Source organism: Pongo abelii, chromosome 20, assembly GCF_028885655.2.
Source record: "Pongo abelii isolate AG06213 chromosome 20, NHGRI_mPonAbe1-v2.0_pri, whole genome shotgun sequence".
NCBI classification, from domain to species: Eukaryota; Metazoa; Chordata; class Mammalia; order Primates; family Hominidae; genus Pongo; species Pongo abelii.
The window spans coordinates 13,332,872-13,348,923 of record NC_072005.2 but is presented as its reverse complement, the minus strand read 5'-3'; the positions used below and the strand labels follow the sequence as shown (position 1 = coordinate 13,348,923).

The 16,052-nt window shown below is 49.1% G+C and overlaps 1 protein-coding gene across 5 annotated transcripts in view; it reads left to right on the top strand.

Annotated features, from left to right (window-relative positions):
- The window catches only part of CACNA1A (calcium voltage-gated channel subunit alpha1 A), a 409,889-nt gene that overhangs the window by 306,964 nt on the left and 86,873 nt on the right, over positions 1-16,052 (top strand). For all 5 annotated transcript variants that reach the window (XM_054538644.2, XM_054538643.2, XM_054538645.2 and 2 more), the window contains 4 exons: positions 3,603-3,720; positions 3,874-3,941; positions 6,833-6,939; positions 8,140-8,949. In XM_054538644.2, the coding sequence (XP_054394619.2) occupies positions 3,603-3,720; positions 3,874-3,941; positions 6,833-6,939; positions 8,140-8,949 (1,103 nt within the window). The remainder of the gene's footprint in view (positions 1-3,602; positions 3,721-3,873; positions 3,942-6,832; positions 6,940-8,139; positions 8,950-16,052) is intronic.

Genomic DNA, 16,052 nt, shown 5'->3' with positions numbered 1-16,052 from the left:
TAATCCCAACACTTTGGGAAGCCCAGGTGGGCGGATCACTTGAGATCAGGAATTCGAGACCAGCCTGGCCCACATGGTGAAACCCCATCTCTACTAAAAATACAAAAATTAGCCGGGCGTGGTGGCACATGCCTGTAATCCCAGCTACTCGGGAGATGAGGCACAAGAATTGCTTGAACCTGGGAGGCAGAGGTTGCAGTGAGCCAAGATCACACCACTGCACTCCAGCCTGGGCAACAGAGTGAGACTCCATCTCAAAAAAGAAAAAAAAAAAACCACTTTGGGAGGTCAAGATGGGAGGACTACTTGAGGCCAGGAGCTTGAGACAAGTCTGGGCAACATAATGAGACTCCGTCTCTACAAAAAAAAAATAATAATAATTAGCTGGGCATGGTGATGCATACCTCCTAGCTACTAGGGCAGCTGAAGTGCAAGGATTGCTTGAGCCCAGGAGGTTGAGGCTGCAGTGAGCTACAATCACACCACTATACTCCAGCCTGGGCGAGAGAGCAAAGCCCTGTCTCAAAAACGAAAAGAAAGTTTGTTATACTCCCAGATCCTCAGAGAAGGAGCACACCATGCAGGACCAAGCAGGGAAGCAACAAGGTCAAGCAGGAAGAGAAGGAAAATGTGGGCAAGAGGCTTGATTGTGGTTTCCATGGGACAGAATGGGTGAGGCAGAGTAAACAGCTCAAGACTGGCTAGTTTGGATCATTTCAGTGGGCTCTGGGGCAGAGGAGCTGTTCCTACTTGTCTAGGACCTGGCCTTGGGGTGATTAGGGCAGGTGGATAGTGTTGGGAAGATAAAGGAGGTGGTTGGGATATGGGCTGGTTGGGATATTGTTTGGTTTGCTTTTGAAAAGCCTGCTCAGGGCTAAATTGTTTACTACCTCTAGGGACTGGCTAGTGCTGGACAGGGCAGTCCCTCCAGAGTTAGCAAGACCCCAGATGCGTCAGAATAAAGAAAACAAAATGTGTGGCCAGGCCAATGAGGTGGTTCATGCCTGTAATCTCAGCACTTTGGGAGGCCAAGGCGGGAGGATTGCTTGAGCCCAGGAGTTCGAGGCTGCAGTGAGCTCCAGCCTGGGCCACAGAGCAAGACCTTATCTCTTAAAAAAAAGGCAGAGAAAAAAAAAATGGCTAATACACGCACCAAATCTGAAGATACCTTGGTCTCATATTCCAGGGTGATCAACCCAAAGCAACTTCTGCGCCCATGTGGGTGCATTCCCTGAGGCTTGGGACTGGCCCAGCCGGGACCTTCAGAGCATCTCTGGTGGATTCTTTCTCTTTGGGGGACTGAGAGTGTATAGAAAATGTGACTTCACTCTCTCCTTCTCCTGGGGAGGTAGTTTCTAAATGAGACCCCTAGACAGGGAGTTGAAGAGGAAACCTTCCATGAAGGGAAGTTCTGAGCCCCCACATAAGCGATTTTTTTCTTTTGAGACGGAGTCTCGCTCTGTTGCCCAAGCTGGAGTGCGATGGCGCATTCTTGGCTCACCACAACCTCTGCCTCCCGGGTTCAAGCGATTCTCCTGCCTCAGCCTCCCGAGTAGCTGAGACTACAGGTGCACACCACCATGCCTGGCTAATTTTTGTATTTTTAGTAGAGACAGGGTTTCACTATGTTGGCCAGGCTGGTCTCAAACTCCTGACCTCGTGATCTGCCTGCCTCGGCCTCCCAAAGTGCTGGGATTACAGGCATAAGCCACCGCGCCTGGCCCGTAAGTGATTATTAATAGCACTGATTACTAGTAATGTATCTTTAGCTCAGAGGTTCTCACCCAAGGACAAGTCTGTCCTCCAAGGACATGTAGCAGTGTCTGCAAGCATTGTTGGTTGTCACAGCTAGGGAGAGGGTGCTACTGGCATCTGGTGGGTGGAGACTAGGAATGCTGCTCAACATCCTACAATGCACAGGACAGCCCCAAATAGAATAATCTGGCCCCAAATATCAGCAGTGCTGAGGCTTAGAAACCCTGTTTTAGCAGATTAATGTTTTTGGAGTTCTTTAACATTTACTTTAGCCTCATGGAAATATGGATAGAAGGAAGGAAGTTGGATTTTTTTTAAAGGAGCATGTAGGTGCTGTTTGAATATCCCCTTGGTTCTTTCAATATGCATCAGCAAAACTTTTATCTGTCAACACCTAATCCTTTGCCTTGGTCTTTCTCTGGTCGCCTGCTCTGCCCCCAAGGAACTGCAGTCCAGTAGTACTGTGAATTTTTTGCACCACACCCTAAAAGGAGCAGCCATTGGTGGATAAATACCCCAGCTCCCTCACCCTCAGATGGGATGACCCCCAGAGCTCCGTAGCAAGACCGAGCCCCAGTTACCTACAGTGGAAACTTGCTTGATCACATACTGTTTACATTCCACCCTCTTTTCCCTTTCTCACTTCTCCTCTCCCCTGCTGGTACTTCCTGAGATCACCTCCCAGATAAACCACTTGCACCCGAACCCTTGTTCCAGGGTCTGCCTCAGGCAGGGGGACCACAAACATGTGCTACGTTTGTGCTATCCACATAGTAGCTTATTTAGTCATCACCATGACCACATGAGGAACACAGGTAAATATTAATATCCTGTCTTAGTCTGCTCAGGCAGCCATAACAAAATACCACAGACTGGGTGGCTTATACAGGAAACATTTATTCTCTCACAGTTCTGGAGGCTGGGAAGTCTAAGATCAAAGTGTTAGCAGGGTTAGTTCCTGGTAAGGGCTCTCTTCCTAGCTTGCAGATAGCCACCTTCTTGCTGTGTCCTCATATGTCAGAGAGAGAGAGTTCTGATGTTTCTTCCTGTTCTTTTTTTTTTTTTTTTGAGACAAAAATCTCAAAAAAAAAATCTATTTTTTTTTTAGGCAAATCACATTTTTTTTGTCACCCAGCCTGGAGTGCAGTGGCGCAATCATAGCTCACTGCAGCCTCAAACTCCTAGGTTCAAACGATCCTCCCATCTCAGCCCCTTGAGTAGCTGGGCCTACAGATGTGCACCAGCTAATTTTTTTAAAATTTTTTGTAAAGATGGGGTCTTGCCATATTGCCCAGGCTAATCTTGAACTCCTGGGCTCAAGTGATCCTCCCACCTCGGCCTCCCAAAGTACTGGGATTACAGGCATGAGCCATGGCATGTGGTCTCTTCCTGTTCTTAGAAGGGCACTAATACCATCATGAAGTCCCCCATGACTTCATCTAACCCTAGTTACCTCTTAAAGGCCCCGTCTCCAAATACCATCCCATTATAGGTTAGGGCTTCAACACATGAATTTGGAGGGAGACCCAATTTAGTCCATAGCAAATCCCCTTAATCACTTCAAGTAAGACAGAGTTACAGGAGGGTTTGTGACTCCTCCATGGGTCCCATTTTCCTAGAAGCCAGGCTAAGAGCCCCTCGACGCAGGAACAGCCCTTTCTACTCGCAAACAAAGAGAAAAGCCAAGGAGAAGCCGTCACAGAGTCTGGCTCCGCAAACCGGGCAGGATTGTTAAAGACCTCCTGGGCTTGGGGATGGGGTAGGCGGATTCCGGCTCCACAGCTGCGTCTCCAAGGGGCCCGTGGCTGAGAGGGGGGTTGGCTGTGTGTTTCTTCTTCCCCTTTCAGATCCTGACGGGCGAAGACTGGAACGAGGTCATGTACGACGGGATCAAGTCTCAGGGGGGCGTGCAGGGCGGCATGGTGTTCTCCATCTATTTCATTGTACTGACGCTCTTCGGGAACTGTATCCTTCATGGAGGGAGAGAAGGGGACAGGCCTGGACTTCTGGCAGAGGAGAGGTGGCAGGGGCTCAAGGGAGGGTAGTGAGAGACCCAGATACCCAGGGCCCAAGTGGTGTCCCACCAATGGTTGCTTTTCCTGACTCAGACATTTGCAGACACCCTCCTGAATGTGTTCTTGGCCATCGCTGTGGACAATCTGGCCAACGCCCAGGAGCTCACCAAGGTGGAGGCGGTGGGAGAACGTTTCTCTGGCAAAGTTACCACCTGCCCATGGCAGATCAGGACGGGGGTGGGGGTGGGGGTGGGGGTGGGGGTGGGGGCATGGGAACAGGGTCAGAACTTCTGCTGGGGATGCACCGTGCAAAGAGAAGGCGCCTCTCCCCCCACTCCCAGAAACAGACTGTCCCTCATCAAGCAAATTCTATAGCCAAGAGGATGGGAAGGGGGAAGGCAGTGAGGTCGCTGCAGGAAACAGATGGCAAACTCAACCAAAAGGCCGTTTACAGGGAGTAAGCAGGGTTTCCAAGGAATGGTGTAGCCCCCAGGCTAGTGGATGGGAGAGGGAGTGCTGTTATGGGGACCCAGTCAGAGCTGGGGCCAAGGAAAAAGGGCTGCCACCAGCCCTGGGACCTTAGAGGACCCAGAACCATGGCAAGGCACAGATGGAGTGGCCAATAAATGTTCCCACCTTCTCTCTTCCTCTGGCTTCCTGCTGGAGCCTCCCCTTAGCCAAACGCAGCAATGTTAAGAGCTAGCCTAGGTCCAGCCTAAGCCTCTCCCCAAGGACCCTATGAAGTTAAGATCACATGTAACAGGTACAGGGTCCTCCTCTCAGCCCTGGGGTCTCCCTCAGCATTGCAGCCCCACCTCCAGTGCCTCGAGGTGTTCAGGACATGTTTATGAAATTGAACCAAACTAAGCAGACGTTGCCAACGCTCCATCTGCCGGCCCTGGCAGGAGGGAGAGAGAGTTTCCCGGCCCCAGCTCCCACTGGAGGGAAGCGGAAGTCTCTGCCATCCCAAGCACACGGCCACAAGCCTGGCCACCGTGGAGCCGGCTGGCATGGCTGAGCCGAGGGCTGATCCAGCCATGAGCTCATCCAAGTTCCAAGAGTCCATCCTCAGGGGCTGGTGCAGGAGGGTATGAGAAGGGGAGGGAGAAAGGCCAGTTCGTTTATCTCCTGGGAGGTATGGACATTCCTCTCCAGACCCACATTCTTTCTTTCATTGATCCTACAAGCATTTCTTGGTCATTTAATACGTGTTTTTAATCCTATTCAATCCTCATGGAAACCTTAGGAGCCAAGTTCTCTGAGCCCCATTTTACAGATTTCATCATTCAGTAAGCACTTAACGAGCACCTACTGTGTGACCAAGGCCCTGGTCTAGGACTTAGGGATTAAGTAGTGAACAAAAAAAGGCAAAAATCCCTGCCTTCGTGGAGCAGAGATTCAAGAGGGGAGACAGACAAGAAACAAATTTGTGAACATACGTAGCTTGTCAGTTGGTGATAAATGTGACAGAGAAAAATTCAGTAGAGAAAGTCGGGGAGAGTTGGAATTTTAGATGAAATATGTGTCGCACAGAGAGGTTGAGAGACTTGCCCAAGGCCACACAGCGGTAAGTTGTGGAGCTGGGATTTGAACCCAGGCCGTCTGGGTCTGCAGCTTGTGCTCTTAACTGCTGTGTACCAGTTGCTTGAATTTGAGCATGTTTTATGCTCACTTGGGAACCTGTGGGAAATGCAGATTCCAGGGCCCAGCACTGGTTCTATAGATTATTTGGGGAGCCTGAGGATCTGCATTTTAGGTGTTTCTGAGGCAGATGGTCCAGAGACCTGGCTCTGAAAAATGCTGGGAATGGTGCCAGGAGGGGTGGGGGTGGCCCTATGAGAGCAGGGTGGCCAGCCAGATCCCATCTCCATGTTGTCTCTGACAGTGTCCTGATCTGACCATTTCCAAGGTGGTAAGGTTGCTCCCCGTTCCAGTGATTCGGAGCACAGCGGGAGAGCTGCGTGCAATGGCATGATTTTTCTTACGGGCGGGTTCATTTCTGGCCATTTCTTTCTCGTTGCCTTTTCTTTGCTTTTTCTTTGTTGGCTTTTCTGTTTTACGAATGAGGCCCTGCATGAAGGCTGAAGAAGGATTTAAAGTCCAAAAACGTCTTTTTCTGTATGTATTTTTAAAACCTCTTCCCCCATTCTCCTGTCTGAACCTAACCACCAGTGAGCAGCAGCACCCTGGGCAGTTGGCTGTAGCCCAAGTGCCCTGCTCTCCTCTCCCCACCGCCTTCCTGTCATGGGGGCTGGGAATATAAATTCCTCTCCTGATTCTCCTTCTGGGGGCTGTTGACAGTGCATGGCGTGGGCCATCGGATGCCAGGCTCTTCTGTGTCTGAGGGTAGTTGGTGTTTTTTGAAAGTTGGTTCAGAGAGTTCCCATGGCTCAGAAAGCCTAGTGAGAGGAAAATCTTTGCATTGCTTTCCAGCTCATTAAGACAGGATGCAGGGGCCAGGCACAGTGGCACATGCCTGGAATCCCAGCCCTTTGGGAGGCCTAAGTGGGAGGATCATTTGAGGCCAGAAGTTCAAGACCAGCCTGGGCAACATAGTGAGACCCTGTCTCTACCAAAAAATATATATATATATATAAATGTATACAGGCATACTGGCATGCACCTGTAGTCCCAGTTGCTTGGGAGGCTGAGGTGGGAGGATTGCTTGAGCCCAGGAGTTCAAGGTTACAGTGAGCTATGATTGTGCCACTGCACTCCAGGCTGGGCAACCAAGGGAAACTCTGTCTCTGAAAACAAACAAAAGAAAAAAGAAAAAACCAGGCTGCAGGAAAGTCTTCATTGTAGGAAGAGAAGGGACATTTTTATTTTTTGTTATCTGGCTGTGTGTTAAAATAGGCTTCATAATGAGTTAGATGTCAAACTTATACACAGAGGGGATAGCAATACACTTAACCAGTAGCAGGTACCCATTCCAATTGGGGAGCCTTAGTTCTGATTGGTCGAAATATTTCAAATGTTGCCCCTGGTAAGCAACAGGGTCAGAAGTGAGTCCCCAAGGCCTAGTTCATGTTTTGTGAACAAAGATTCCATGTGCCTTTTAGGACGAGCAAGAGGAAGAAGAAGCAGCCAACCAGAAACTCGCCCTACAGAAAGCCAAGGAGGTGGCAGAAGTGAGTCCTCTGTCCGCGGCCAACATGTCCATAGCTGTGTAAGTGCCCCTAATCCCTGGGATGCTACCCCGGCTCCTCAGCGTCCACACTATCCCAGGCACAGATTTGGGAAGCAGTGGGGGTGGTCCTTGACAGAATTGAGCTTTAGGAAGAGACACTTCTTGTCCTTCCACCCACTTTCACTCAATGAATATTTGGTTAGCAGCTGTTATGTACCCAGCACTGTTCTAACTTCTGGGGATACAGCATTAACAAGGAGAAAAAAAATCCCACCTGTGTGTAGCCATTCTAGCAAGGGAAGGAGTCAATAAATTAGATAAATAAGTAAATTATACATTGTGTTAGAAGGCGATGGAACTACAGAGAAAGTAGGGGAGGGAAATAGAAAATGCTGGAAGTGAAGAGAGTTGTGATTTTAAACAAAGTTGTCAGGGAAGGCATCACCTAGAATGGGGGTCCCCAGTCCCTGGGCTGTGGACTGGTATTAGTCCGAGGCCTGTTAGGAACGGGGCTGCACAGCAGGAGGTGAACAGTGGGCAAGCAAGCACTACCGCCTGAGCTCCACCTGCTGTCAGATCAGCAGGCAGCATTAGATTCTCATAGGAACACAACACAAACACTACCGTGAACGGTGCATCTGAGGGATCTAGGTTGCGTGCTCCTTTTAAGAATCTAATGCCTGATAATCTCAGGTGAAACAGTTTCATCCCAAAACCACCCCCCACACCTAGGTCTGTGGAAAAACTGTCTTCCACAAAACCGGCCCCTGGTGCCAAAAAGGTTGGGGACTGCTCACCTAGAAGGTTACATGGCCTGGAGGAGGTGAGGGAGGAGCCATTGGGGGGCCTGGGGAAGAGCATCCCAGGCAGAGGGAACAGCATAGGCAATGGCCCTGAGGCAGGAACATGCCTGATGTGAAGGAGGCCTGTGTGACTGGAATCGAATAGTAAGTGTGAGGAGGTGAACGCAAGGAGGTGACAAGCAGATTACACACGGCCTTCTGGGTCAGGGGGAGGACTTGGGCTTTTGCCCCTAGCCAGGTGGGAGCCATGGAGGGTTCTTGAGCAGAGGAGGCTGGGACCTGACTCAGATGCTCACAGGCTCCTTCTAGCATTCAGTGGGGAGTAGAGGGTGGAGAGCAGGAGTGGGAGGCTGAGATGTGGGTTGGTTAGCCTGGGTCATCCATCCAAGCTACAGTGCCTAGCAGTGCTCTAAGTCCTGTGACCACGCCACTGCAGGAAAGAGCAACAGAAGAATCAAAAGCCAGCCAAGTCCGTGTGGGAGCAGCGGACCAGTGAGATGCGAAAGCAGAACTTGCTGGCCAGCCGGGAGGCCCTGTACAACGAAATGGACCCGGACGAGCGCTGGAAGGCTGCCTACACTCGGCACCTGCGGCCCGACATGAAGACGCACTTGGACCGGCCGCTGGTGGTGGACCCGCAGGAGAACCGCAACAACAATACCAACAAGAGCCGGGCGGCCGAGCCCACCGTGGACCAGCGCCTCGGCCAGCAGCGTGCCGAGGACTTCCTCAGGAAACAGGCCCGCTACCACGATCGGGCCCGGGGCCCCAGCGGCTCGGCGGGCCTGGATGCACGGAGGCCCTGGGCGGGTAGCCAGGAGGCCGAGCTGAGCCGGGAGGGACCCTACGGCCGCGAGTCGGACCACCACGCCCGGGAGGGCAGCCTGGAGCAGCCCGGGTTCTGGGAGGGCGAGGCTGAGCGAGGCAAGGCCGGGGACCCCCACCGGAGGCATGTGCACCGGCAGGGGGGCAGCAGGGAGAGCCGCAGCGGGTCCCCGCGCACGGGCGCGGACGGGGAGCCCCGACGTCATCGTGCGCACCGCAGGCCCGGGGAGGAGGGCCCGGAGGACAAGGCAGAGCGGAGGGCGCGGCACCGCGAGGGCAGCCGGCCGGCCCGGGGAGGCGAGGGCGAGGGCGAGGGCCCCGACGGCGGCGAGCGCAGGAGGCGGCACCGGCACGGCGCTCCAGCCACGTACGAAGGGGACGCGCGGAGGGAGGACAAGGAGCGGAGGCATCGGAGGAGGAAGTAAGTGGAGGTGACCTCGAATCCGGAGAATGACAGTAACATTAATAATGACGACAGCCAAAGTAGCACGTGCTGTTTTTTTTTTTTTATAAAAATATATTATAAAATGCTGTATTTGGCCAGGCGCAGTGGCTCACACCTGTAATCCCAGCACTTTGGGAGGCCGAGGCGGGTGGATCACGAGGTCAGGAGTTCAAGACCAGCCTGGCCAAGATGGTGAAACCCCATCTCTAATAAAAATACAAAAATTAGCCGGGCACGGTGGCAGGCGCCTGTAGTCCCAGCTACTCGGGAGGCCGAGGCAGGAGAATCACCTGAAAACGGGGGGCGGAGGTTGCAATGAGCCGAGATCACACCACCACACTCCAGCCTGGGCAACAGAGTGAGACTCTGTCTCAAAAAAAAAAAAAAAAAAGCTTTATTTGGCCGGGAGCAGTGGCTCAATGCCTGTAATCCCAGCACTTTGAGAGGCCGAGGCGGGCAGATCACTTGAGGTCAAGAGTTGGAGAACAGGCTGGCCAACATGGTGAAACCCCGTCTCTGCTGAAAATACAAAAATTAGTGGTGGTGCCCGCCTGTATTCCCACTACTCAGGAGGCTGAGGCGGGAGAATCGCTTGAACCTGGGAGGTGGAGGTAGGTTGCAGTGAGCTGAGATTGTGCCATCACACTCCAGCCTGGGCAACAGAGCAAGACCCTGTCTCAAAAAAAAAAAAAAAAATGCTGTATGTTTTTGTTTTTTTGGCACAGGGTCTCGCCTTGTTGCCCAGGCTAGAGTGCAGTGGTACAGTCATAGCTCAGTGCAGCCTCTACCTCCCAGGCTCAAGCCATCCCCCTCAGCCTCACAAGTAGCTGGGACCACAGGCATGTGCGACATGCCTGGCTAATTTTTGTAGAGACAGTGTTTTGTAGAGACAGGATTTCACTGTGTTTCCCAGGCTGGTCTCAAACTTCAGAACTCAAGCATTCCACCTGCCTTAGCCTCCTTAAAGTGCTGGGACTACAGGTTTGAGCCACCGCACCCAGCCTAATTTTTTTACCTTTAGTAGAAATGAGGTCTAGCGCTGTTGCTCAGGCTGATCTCCAACTCCTGGCCTCAAGCAATCATCCCACCTCAGTCTCCCAAAGTGTTCAGATTAGAGGCTTCACAGATGGGGAAACTGAGAGATTGAGTGAGCTCCTCAAGGTCATGCATCTAACCACTGTCCTTGAACCCAGGCTCTCTGGCACCAGAGGCCTTGAGCATTTCAGGGAAACTATTAAGAGAAGCCCCACTGTCGTCCAGAATTATATAGTCTTCCGTGTTCTTGCTGTGTGACTTTTGGAAAATGACTTCATATCTCTGGGCCTCACACGATGGCAATAGTGGGATCTAATTGGGTCATTGCCAGGATTGAATGAGGTAATGTATGCAAAGGGCCCGGAAGAGCAGCTGACACATAATAAGTGCTCGGTAAATTCAGAGCATCTTTGGCCATTTTCAGCCAACTCTATTTACCTAATGCTATTCTTTGGAAGTTTGAAAAGCCACTCTGTTGGGAGGCCAAGGTGGGAGGATCACTTGATACCAGGAGTTGGAGACCAGTCTGGGCAATAGAGGCAGACCCCATCTCTATAAAATATAAAAAATTAAACAGATGTGGTGGCATGCACCTGCAGTCCCAACTACTTGGGAGGCTGAGGCAGGAGAGTCACTGGAGCCCAGAATGTCTAGGCTGTGATGAGCTATGATCGCACCACTGCACTCCAGCCTGGGCGACAGGGCAAGGCTTTGTCTCAAAAATAAAAAATAAAAAAATAAAGAAAAAGAAAAGCCACTCTGGGCCCTAAGAATTAAAGGGAGAGCAGAGTTTCAAAGCTTTGGACGCAGCGGGATGTGGTGGCTCATGCCTGTAGTCCCAGCATTTTGGGAGGCCAAGATGGGAGGATCCACTTGAGCCCTGGAGTTCAAGACTAGCCTGCGCAACATAGTGAGACCTCACCTTTTAAAAATAAATTAAAATGTTAGAAAGCTTTTGAGGCATCTTCCAGGCCAGCACCTTATCCATTCAGAACCAGCATCCTCTTTTTCATAACGATATTTTGTAATACTTTCTAGAAGATGCTATAGTGATTCTGCATATAGGGACTCAACAACTTACCCATTAAAATAGACATCGTAGACATTGTCCTATTACAAATTAACCTGCTCTTAGTCCTCTTTTATATTACCATTAGGGCATAATATTGATTTTTTTAATGATGGGTTTAAGTGATGCTGTTGTATGACATATGAACTAGGCCAGCACTTCTCAAAATCTAATGTGTATGCGAATCCCCAGGGATCTTGTTAAAACACAAATTGTAATTCGGTAGGGCTGAGGAAGGACTCAGTGGAGCCTGAGATTCTGCATTTGCAACGAGCTCCCAGATGAGGCTGATACTACTGGTCCAGGGACCACATTTTGAGTAATGAGACTCTGGAGGACATAGTGAAGTAATTCTGATATGTACACCCTTACACAAAATCACCATGAAGTGACAGGCACAAATGATGGCTGACTCTGGGTTGTGTGGACAATTCAAACCACATGAGGGAAGTTGCCAGCAGTGTCAAGATGTTCCACAATGTTGAACACCTCTTGGCAAAGTTCCATATACAAAAGAGTCTAGTCTTTCTTCCATTTATTTAATATTTGCATTGCAGGAAAATGCAATGTATATTAAAAACATACAAAAAATATGTTGTGTTCTTATGTACAAGAGTTAGGTTTAAACTAAAGGCACAGGATCAGGTGCAGTGGCTCCCACCTGTAATCCCAGTGCATTGGGAGGCTGAGGAAGGAGAATCGCTTGAGGCCAGGAGTTCGAGACCAACCTGGGCAACATAAGGAGACCTCCATCTCTACAAAAGAATTTATTTTTAATTAGCCAGGTGTGGCGGCAGGTGCCTGTAGTTCTAGCTACTTGGAAGGCTGAAGCAGGAGGATTGCTTGAGCCCAGGAGTTCAAGATTACAGTGAGCTATGATTATGCCATTGCTTTCCAACCTGGGCAACAGAACAAGTCCTTGTCTCAAAAAAAAAAAAAAAAGAAAGAAAGAAAGAAACCCAAACAAACAAACAAACTAAAAGCACAGGTAATTACAAGCAAGATTTTTCACCTCTTTGAGGGACATTAGAAAGTCATGAAGAGGAAAAGATAAGTCTTTCCCATATGGGACTCTCGGGTACATGGTAGGGTATTTAGTATAACTGCCTACCATTCTCTAAGTGCCTGCAGTGCCCCTCAATCATTACATTATTAGGTTACCACGTAGTTCTACAACACTTTCCTGAAAACCATTGTTCTAGGTCATTCTTTCGCTTCAATCTTCTCCTATGGGTTTATGCGTTCATTCAGTTAGTATTTACTAAGTGCCTACTATATTCTAAGCTCATGCTGTGAGTTCAGTCACACAACTACAAGTGAAGTGGTCTGAGGCATTCTGATAAATACGACCAAGAAACTGTTCCCAGGGTCTCAGGGCAGGTTTCCAGAGGAGCAATCTGAGAACGGAGTAGAATGTTTCAGTCTAACAACAGCATGTGCAAAGGCCCCAGGGTGGACCAGAAGGAGGCCAGTTTGCAGGACATGAATAGTGACGAGAAAGTGACAGACAAAGAAATTGAAGTTGCATTGATGAGACTGTGGGGCCGTCAGTCACTCAGGGGAATGAGAGGTCAAAACGGGAGTTTAGGTGGAATAAAGTGTTTACCCCAGCACTCTGTATATAGTAAAGACCAATGAAGAGCCAGTTACAGGCCAGTGTGATGGTTCATGCCTGTAATCCCAACACTTTGGGAGGCAGAGGCAGGTGGATCACCTGAGGTCAGGGGTTCGGAACCAGCCTGGCCAACATGGCGAAACCCTGTCTCTACTAAAAATACAAAAAATTAGCCAGGCGTGGTGGTGGACACCTGTAATCTCAGCTACTCGGGAGGCTGAGGCACAAGAATCGTCCCAGGAGGCAGAGGTTACAGTGAGCTGAGATCACACCACCGCACTCCAGCCTGGGCAACAGAACAAGACTCTGTCTCAAAAAAAAAAAAAAAAAAAAAAAGCCAGGTACAGTGGTATGCACCTGTAATCCAGCTACTCAGGAGGTTGAGGCAAAGGATTGCTTGAGCCCAGGAGTTCGAGACCAGCCTGAGCATTTAGAGAATGGAAGGCCAGTATACTAAATACCCTACCATGTACAAGACAGTCTCATACGGAAAAGAATTATCCTTTCCTCTTCATGACTTTCTGTTGCTCCTCACACAGATGAAAAATCTTGCTTGTAATTATCTGTGCCTTTAGTTTGTTGGTTTATTTAGGGTTTTTTTTTTTTCTTTTTGAGGCAGGGTCTTGCTCTGTTGCCCAGGTTGGATTGCAGTGGCATTGCTCATTTTAGAGATGAGCAAGACCTCATCTCTAAAAAAAAAAGAAAGACCAATGATTATTAATTACTCTTGCTACTATTACTAATATTACTATTATTATCAGCCTTATTAACAGATCTACTATTATTGAAGGAAGCAGAGTGACGGGGACAGAATGTCTCTCCATAACAATATGCCAGGAAGAGTTTTTGAAAGACAACAGTAAACATTGGAAATTACAAGAGCAGCAAAGCCTAGTTGTGAAAGGCAAGGACTTTGGGGCAAGCAGTCACTTTCCTGCCCTATCACTTCCAGGCTGTGTGACTTTCAGAATTTCACTCCTCCTCTCTGGGCCTCCATTTCCTCATCTATAAAATGGGGATAAGAATAGTAGCTACTTCCTACTCTGGGTATAAGATTTAACTGAGCTGGGGGTGGTGGCTCACGCCTGTAATCCCAGCACTTTGGGAGGCCGAGGCGGGCGGATCACAAGGTCAGGAGTTTGAGGACCATCCTGGTTAATACAGTGAAACCCCATCTCTACTAAAAATACAAAAAAAAAAAAAATTAGCCAGGCGTAGGTGGTGCACGCCTGTAGTGGCAGCTACTCGGGAGGCTGAGACAAGAGAATGGCGTAAAACCTGGGAGGTGGAGCTTGCAGTGAGCCGAGATCGCGCCACTGCACTCCAGCCTGGGAGACAGAGCGAGACTCCTTCTCAAAAAAAAAAAAAAAAAAAAAGATTTAACTGAGTTAGTACATGTAAAATGAAATGCTTTGAGTAGTTCCTGGCTTATAACAAGAGCTCAATAATGTTAGCAATTTTTTGTAGCGTTTTGGGGTCTCACTATGTTGCCCAGGCTGGTGTCAAACTCCTGGCCTCAAGAAATTCTCACACCGTGGCCTCCCAAAGTGATGGATTTACAGACATGAGGCACCACGCCCGGCCATGTTAGCTATTATTAATATGAATATTAGTAAGTACTCAATTAATGCTATTTTTAGCAGTAATAATAAGCACTCAGTAAGTGTCAGCTAATACTGTTATTAATACTCTCATCAATAAACATAAAAAACAATAAGGACCCAGCTTGCCCAAAAACCACAGATGGTTCCTGCTCCCTCTCTTCTTCAGAGGAAGAAAATATCTCCCCACTTTCACCCCCATAGCCTCAGCTGGCCAGACCCCAATTCTGAACCAGGAGAGTACTGCTAATTCCATTATTAATAGACACGTCAAACAACCTGGCCAGGAGAGGCATTATTCATTTGGCTGATAAAGAGGTTCTAAGGCTCTTTGGAAATAAAACTTCATGAAGATTGGTGCACTTGAAGAGAAAAAAAATCCAAGATCAGTCATTCATCTGCTTTAAAAAAAGTGGCAAAGATAAAACTTTATTTGAGAATATAAAATAATAAAAAGACATTTTAGTTCTCTGTTGTGACAAAGCCAGTGGCCTTTGGAGGTCTGCCTTGTGCATTTTTCCTCTTCTTCAGTCATTCCTTGAGGCTTTTTGCAAACGTACCCTGTGTTTTTCATTCTCCAGCATATTGATTTTTTTTTTTTTTTTTTTTTTTTTTTGAGACATGGTCTCGCTTTGTCACCCAGGCCCCGGAGTACAGTGGTACAATCATGGCTCACTGCAGCCTCGACTTCCTGGGCTCAGGTGATTCTCCCACCTCAGCCTCCCGAGTAGCTGGGACTAGAGGTGTGCACGACCATGCCTGGCTAATCTTTTGTATTTTTTGTAGACACAGGGTTTTGCCACGTTGCCAAGGCTGGTCTCCAACTCCTGGGTTCAAGCGATCCTCCCACCTCAGCCTCCCAAAATGCTGGGATTACAGGAGTGAGCTACCTTGCCAGGCCGATCATATTTTTTTCCTTTTTATTCACTTTGTCTTCTCCTCATTCCTACCTTCATCTGTCTTTCAGTGGCTCACTCCAGTGAAAAGTGGACTGACGCACATTCTATTTCATATAATTCAATAGCTGCTGGCCCCAGATCCCCCATACCAGGTGGCCGAGCCCAGTGGCCCTGCAGGGTGGACGAAATGAGGGTGGAACTTTCCCAGACTGTCAGTAAAAATCTATGGAGGACAGAGCTTCTGCCTCTCCCTGCAGCCAGGCAGTGCCTCCTCCCAGGCCTGTCTGGGTGCAAAGGGAACTTTTGCCAAGACCTGCTCCACTCTAGAATTCTTATCTCTGCTCTTCGCATCCTAATTCCACCTGCATCTGTCACCATGACAACTTGCTCCCCAAAAGGAACAGGAAGAGACATGCTGGACTTTTGAGCTCCACAGTTTATCCTGCATGGGGGCAGGGAGTGGTTAATTATTTAGCACTCTAATTCTTACGGTACCCCCAATGGGCCCAAGTTGTTTTTTTTTAAAAAAAAAAAAAACAGTCTTGCTCTGTTACCCAGGCTGGAATGCAGTGGCACAATCATAGCTCACTGTAGCCTCAAACTCCTGGACTCAAATGATCTTCCCACCTCAGCCTCCCAAGTAACTGGAACAACAGTCTCGTGCAATTATGCCCAGCTAATTTTTTTTTTTTTTTTTAGAGATGGGGTCTCACTATGTTGCCCAGACTGATCTCAAACTCCTGGGCTCAAGCAATCTTCCTTCCTCAGCCTCCCAAAGTGCTAGGATTACAGGCATAAGCCACTGTACCAAGCTGCCCCATTAAAGCTTCGAACACCAGAGAGCCCAGCTCAGCTGTTTT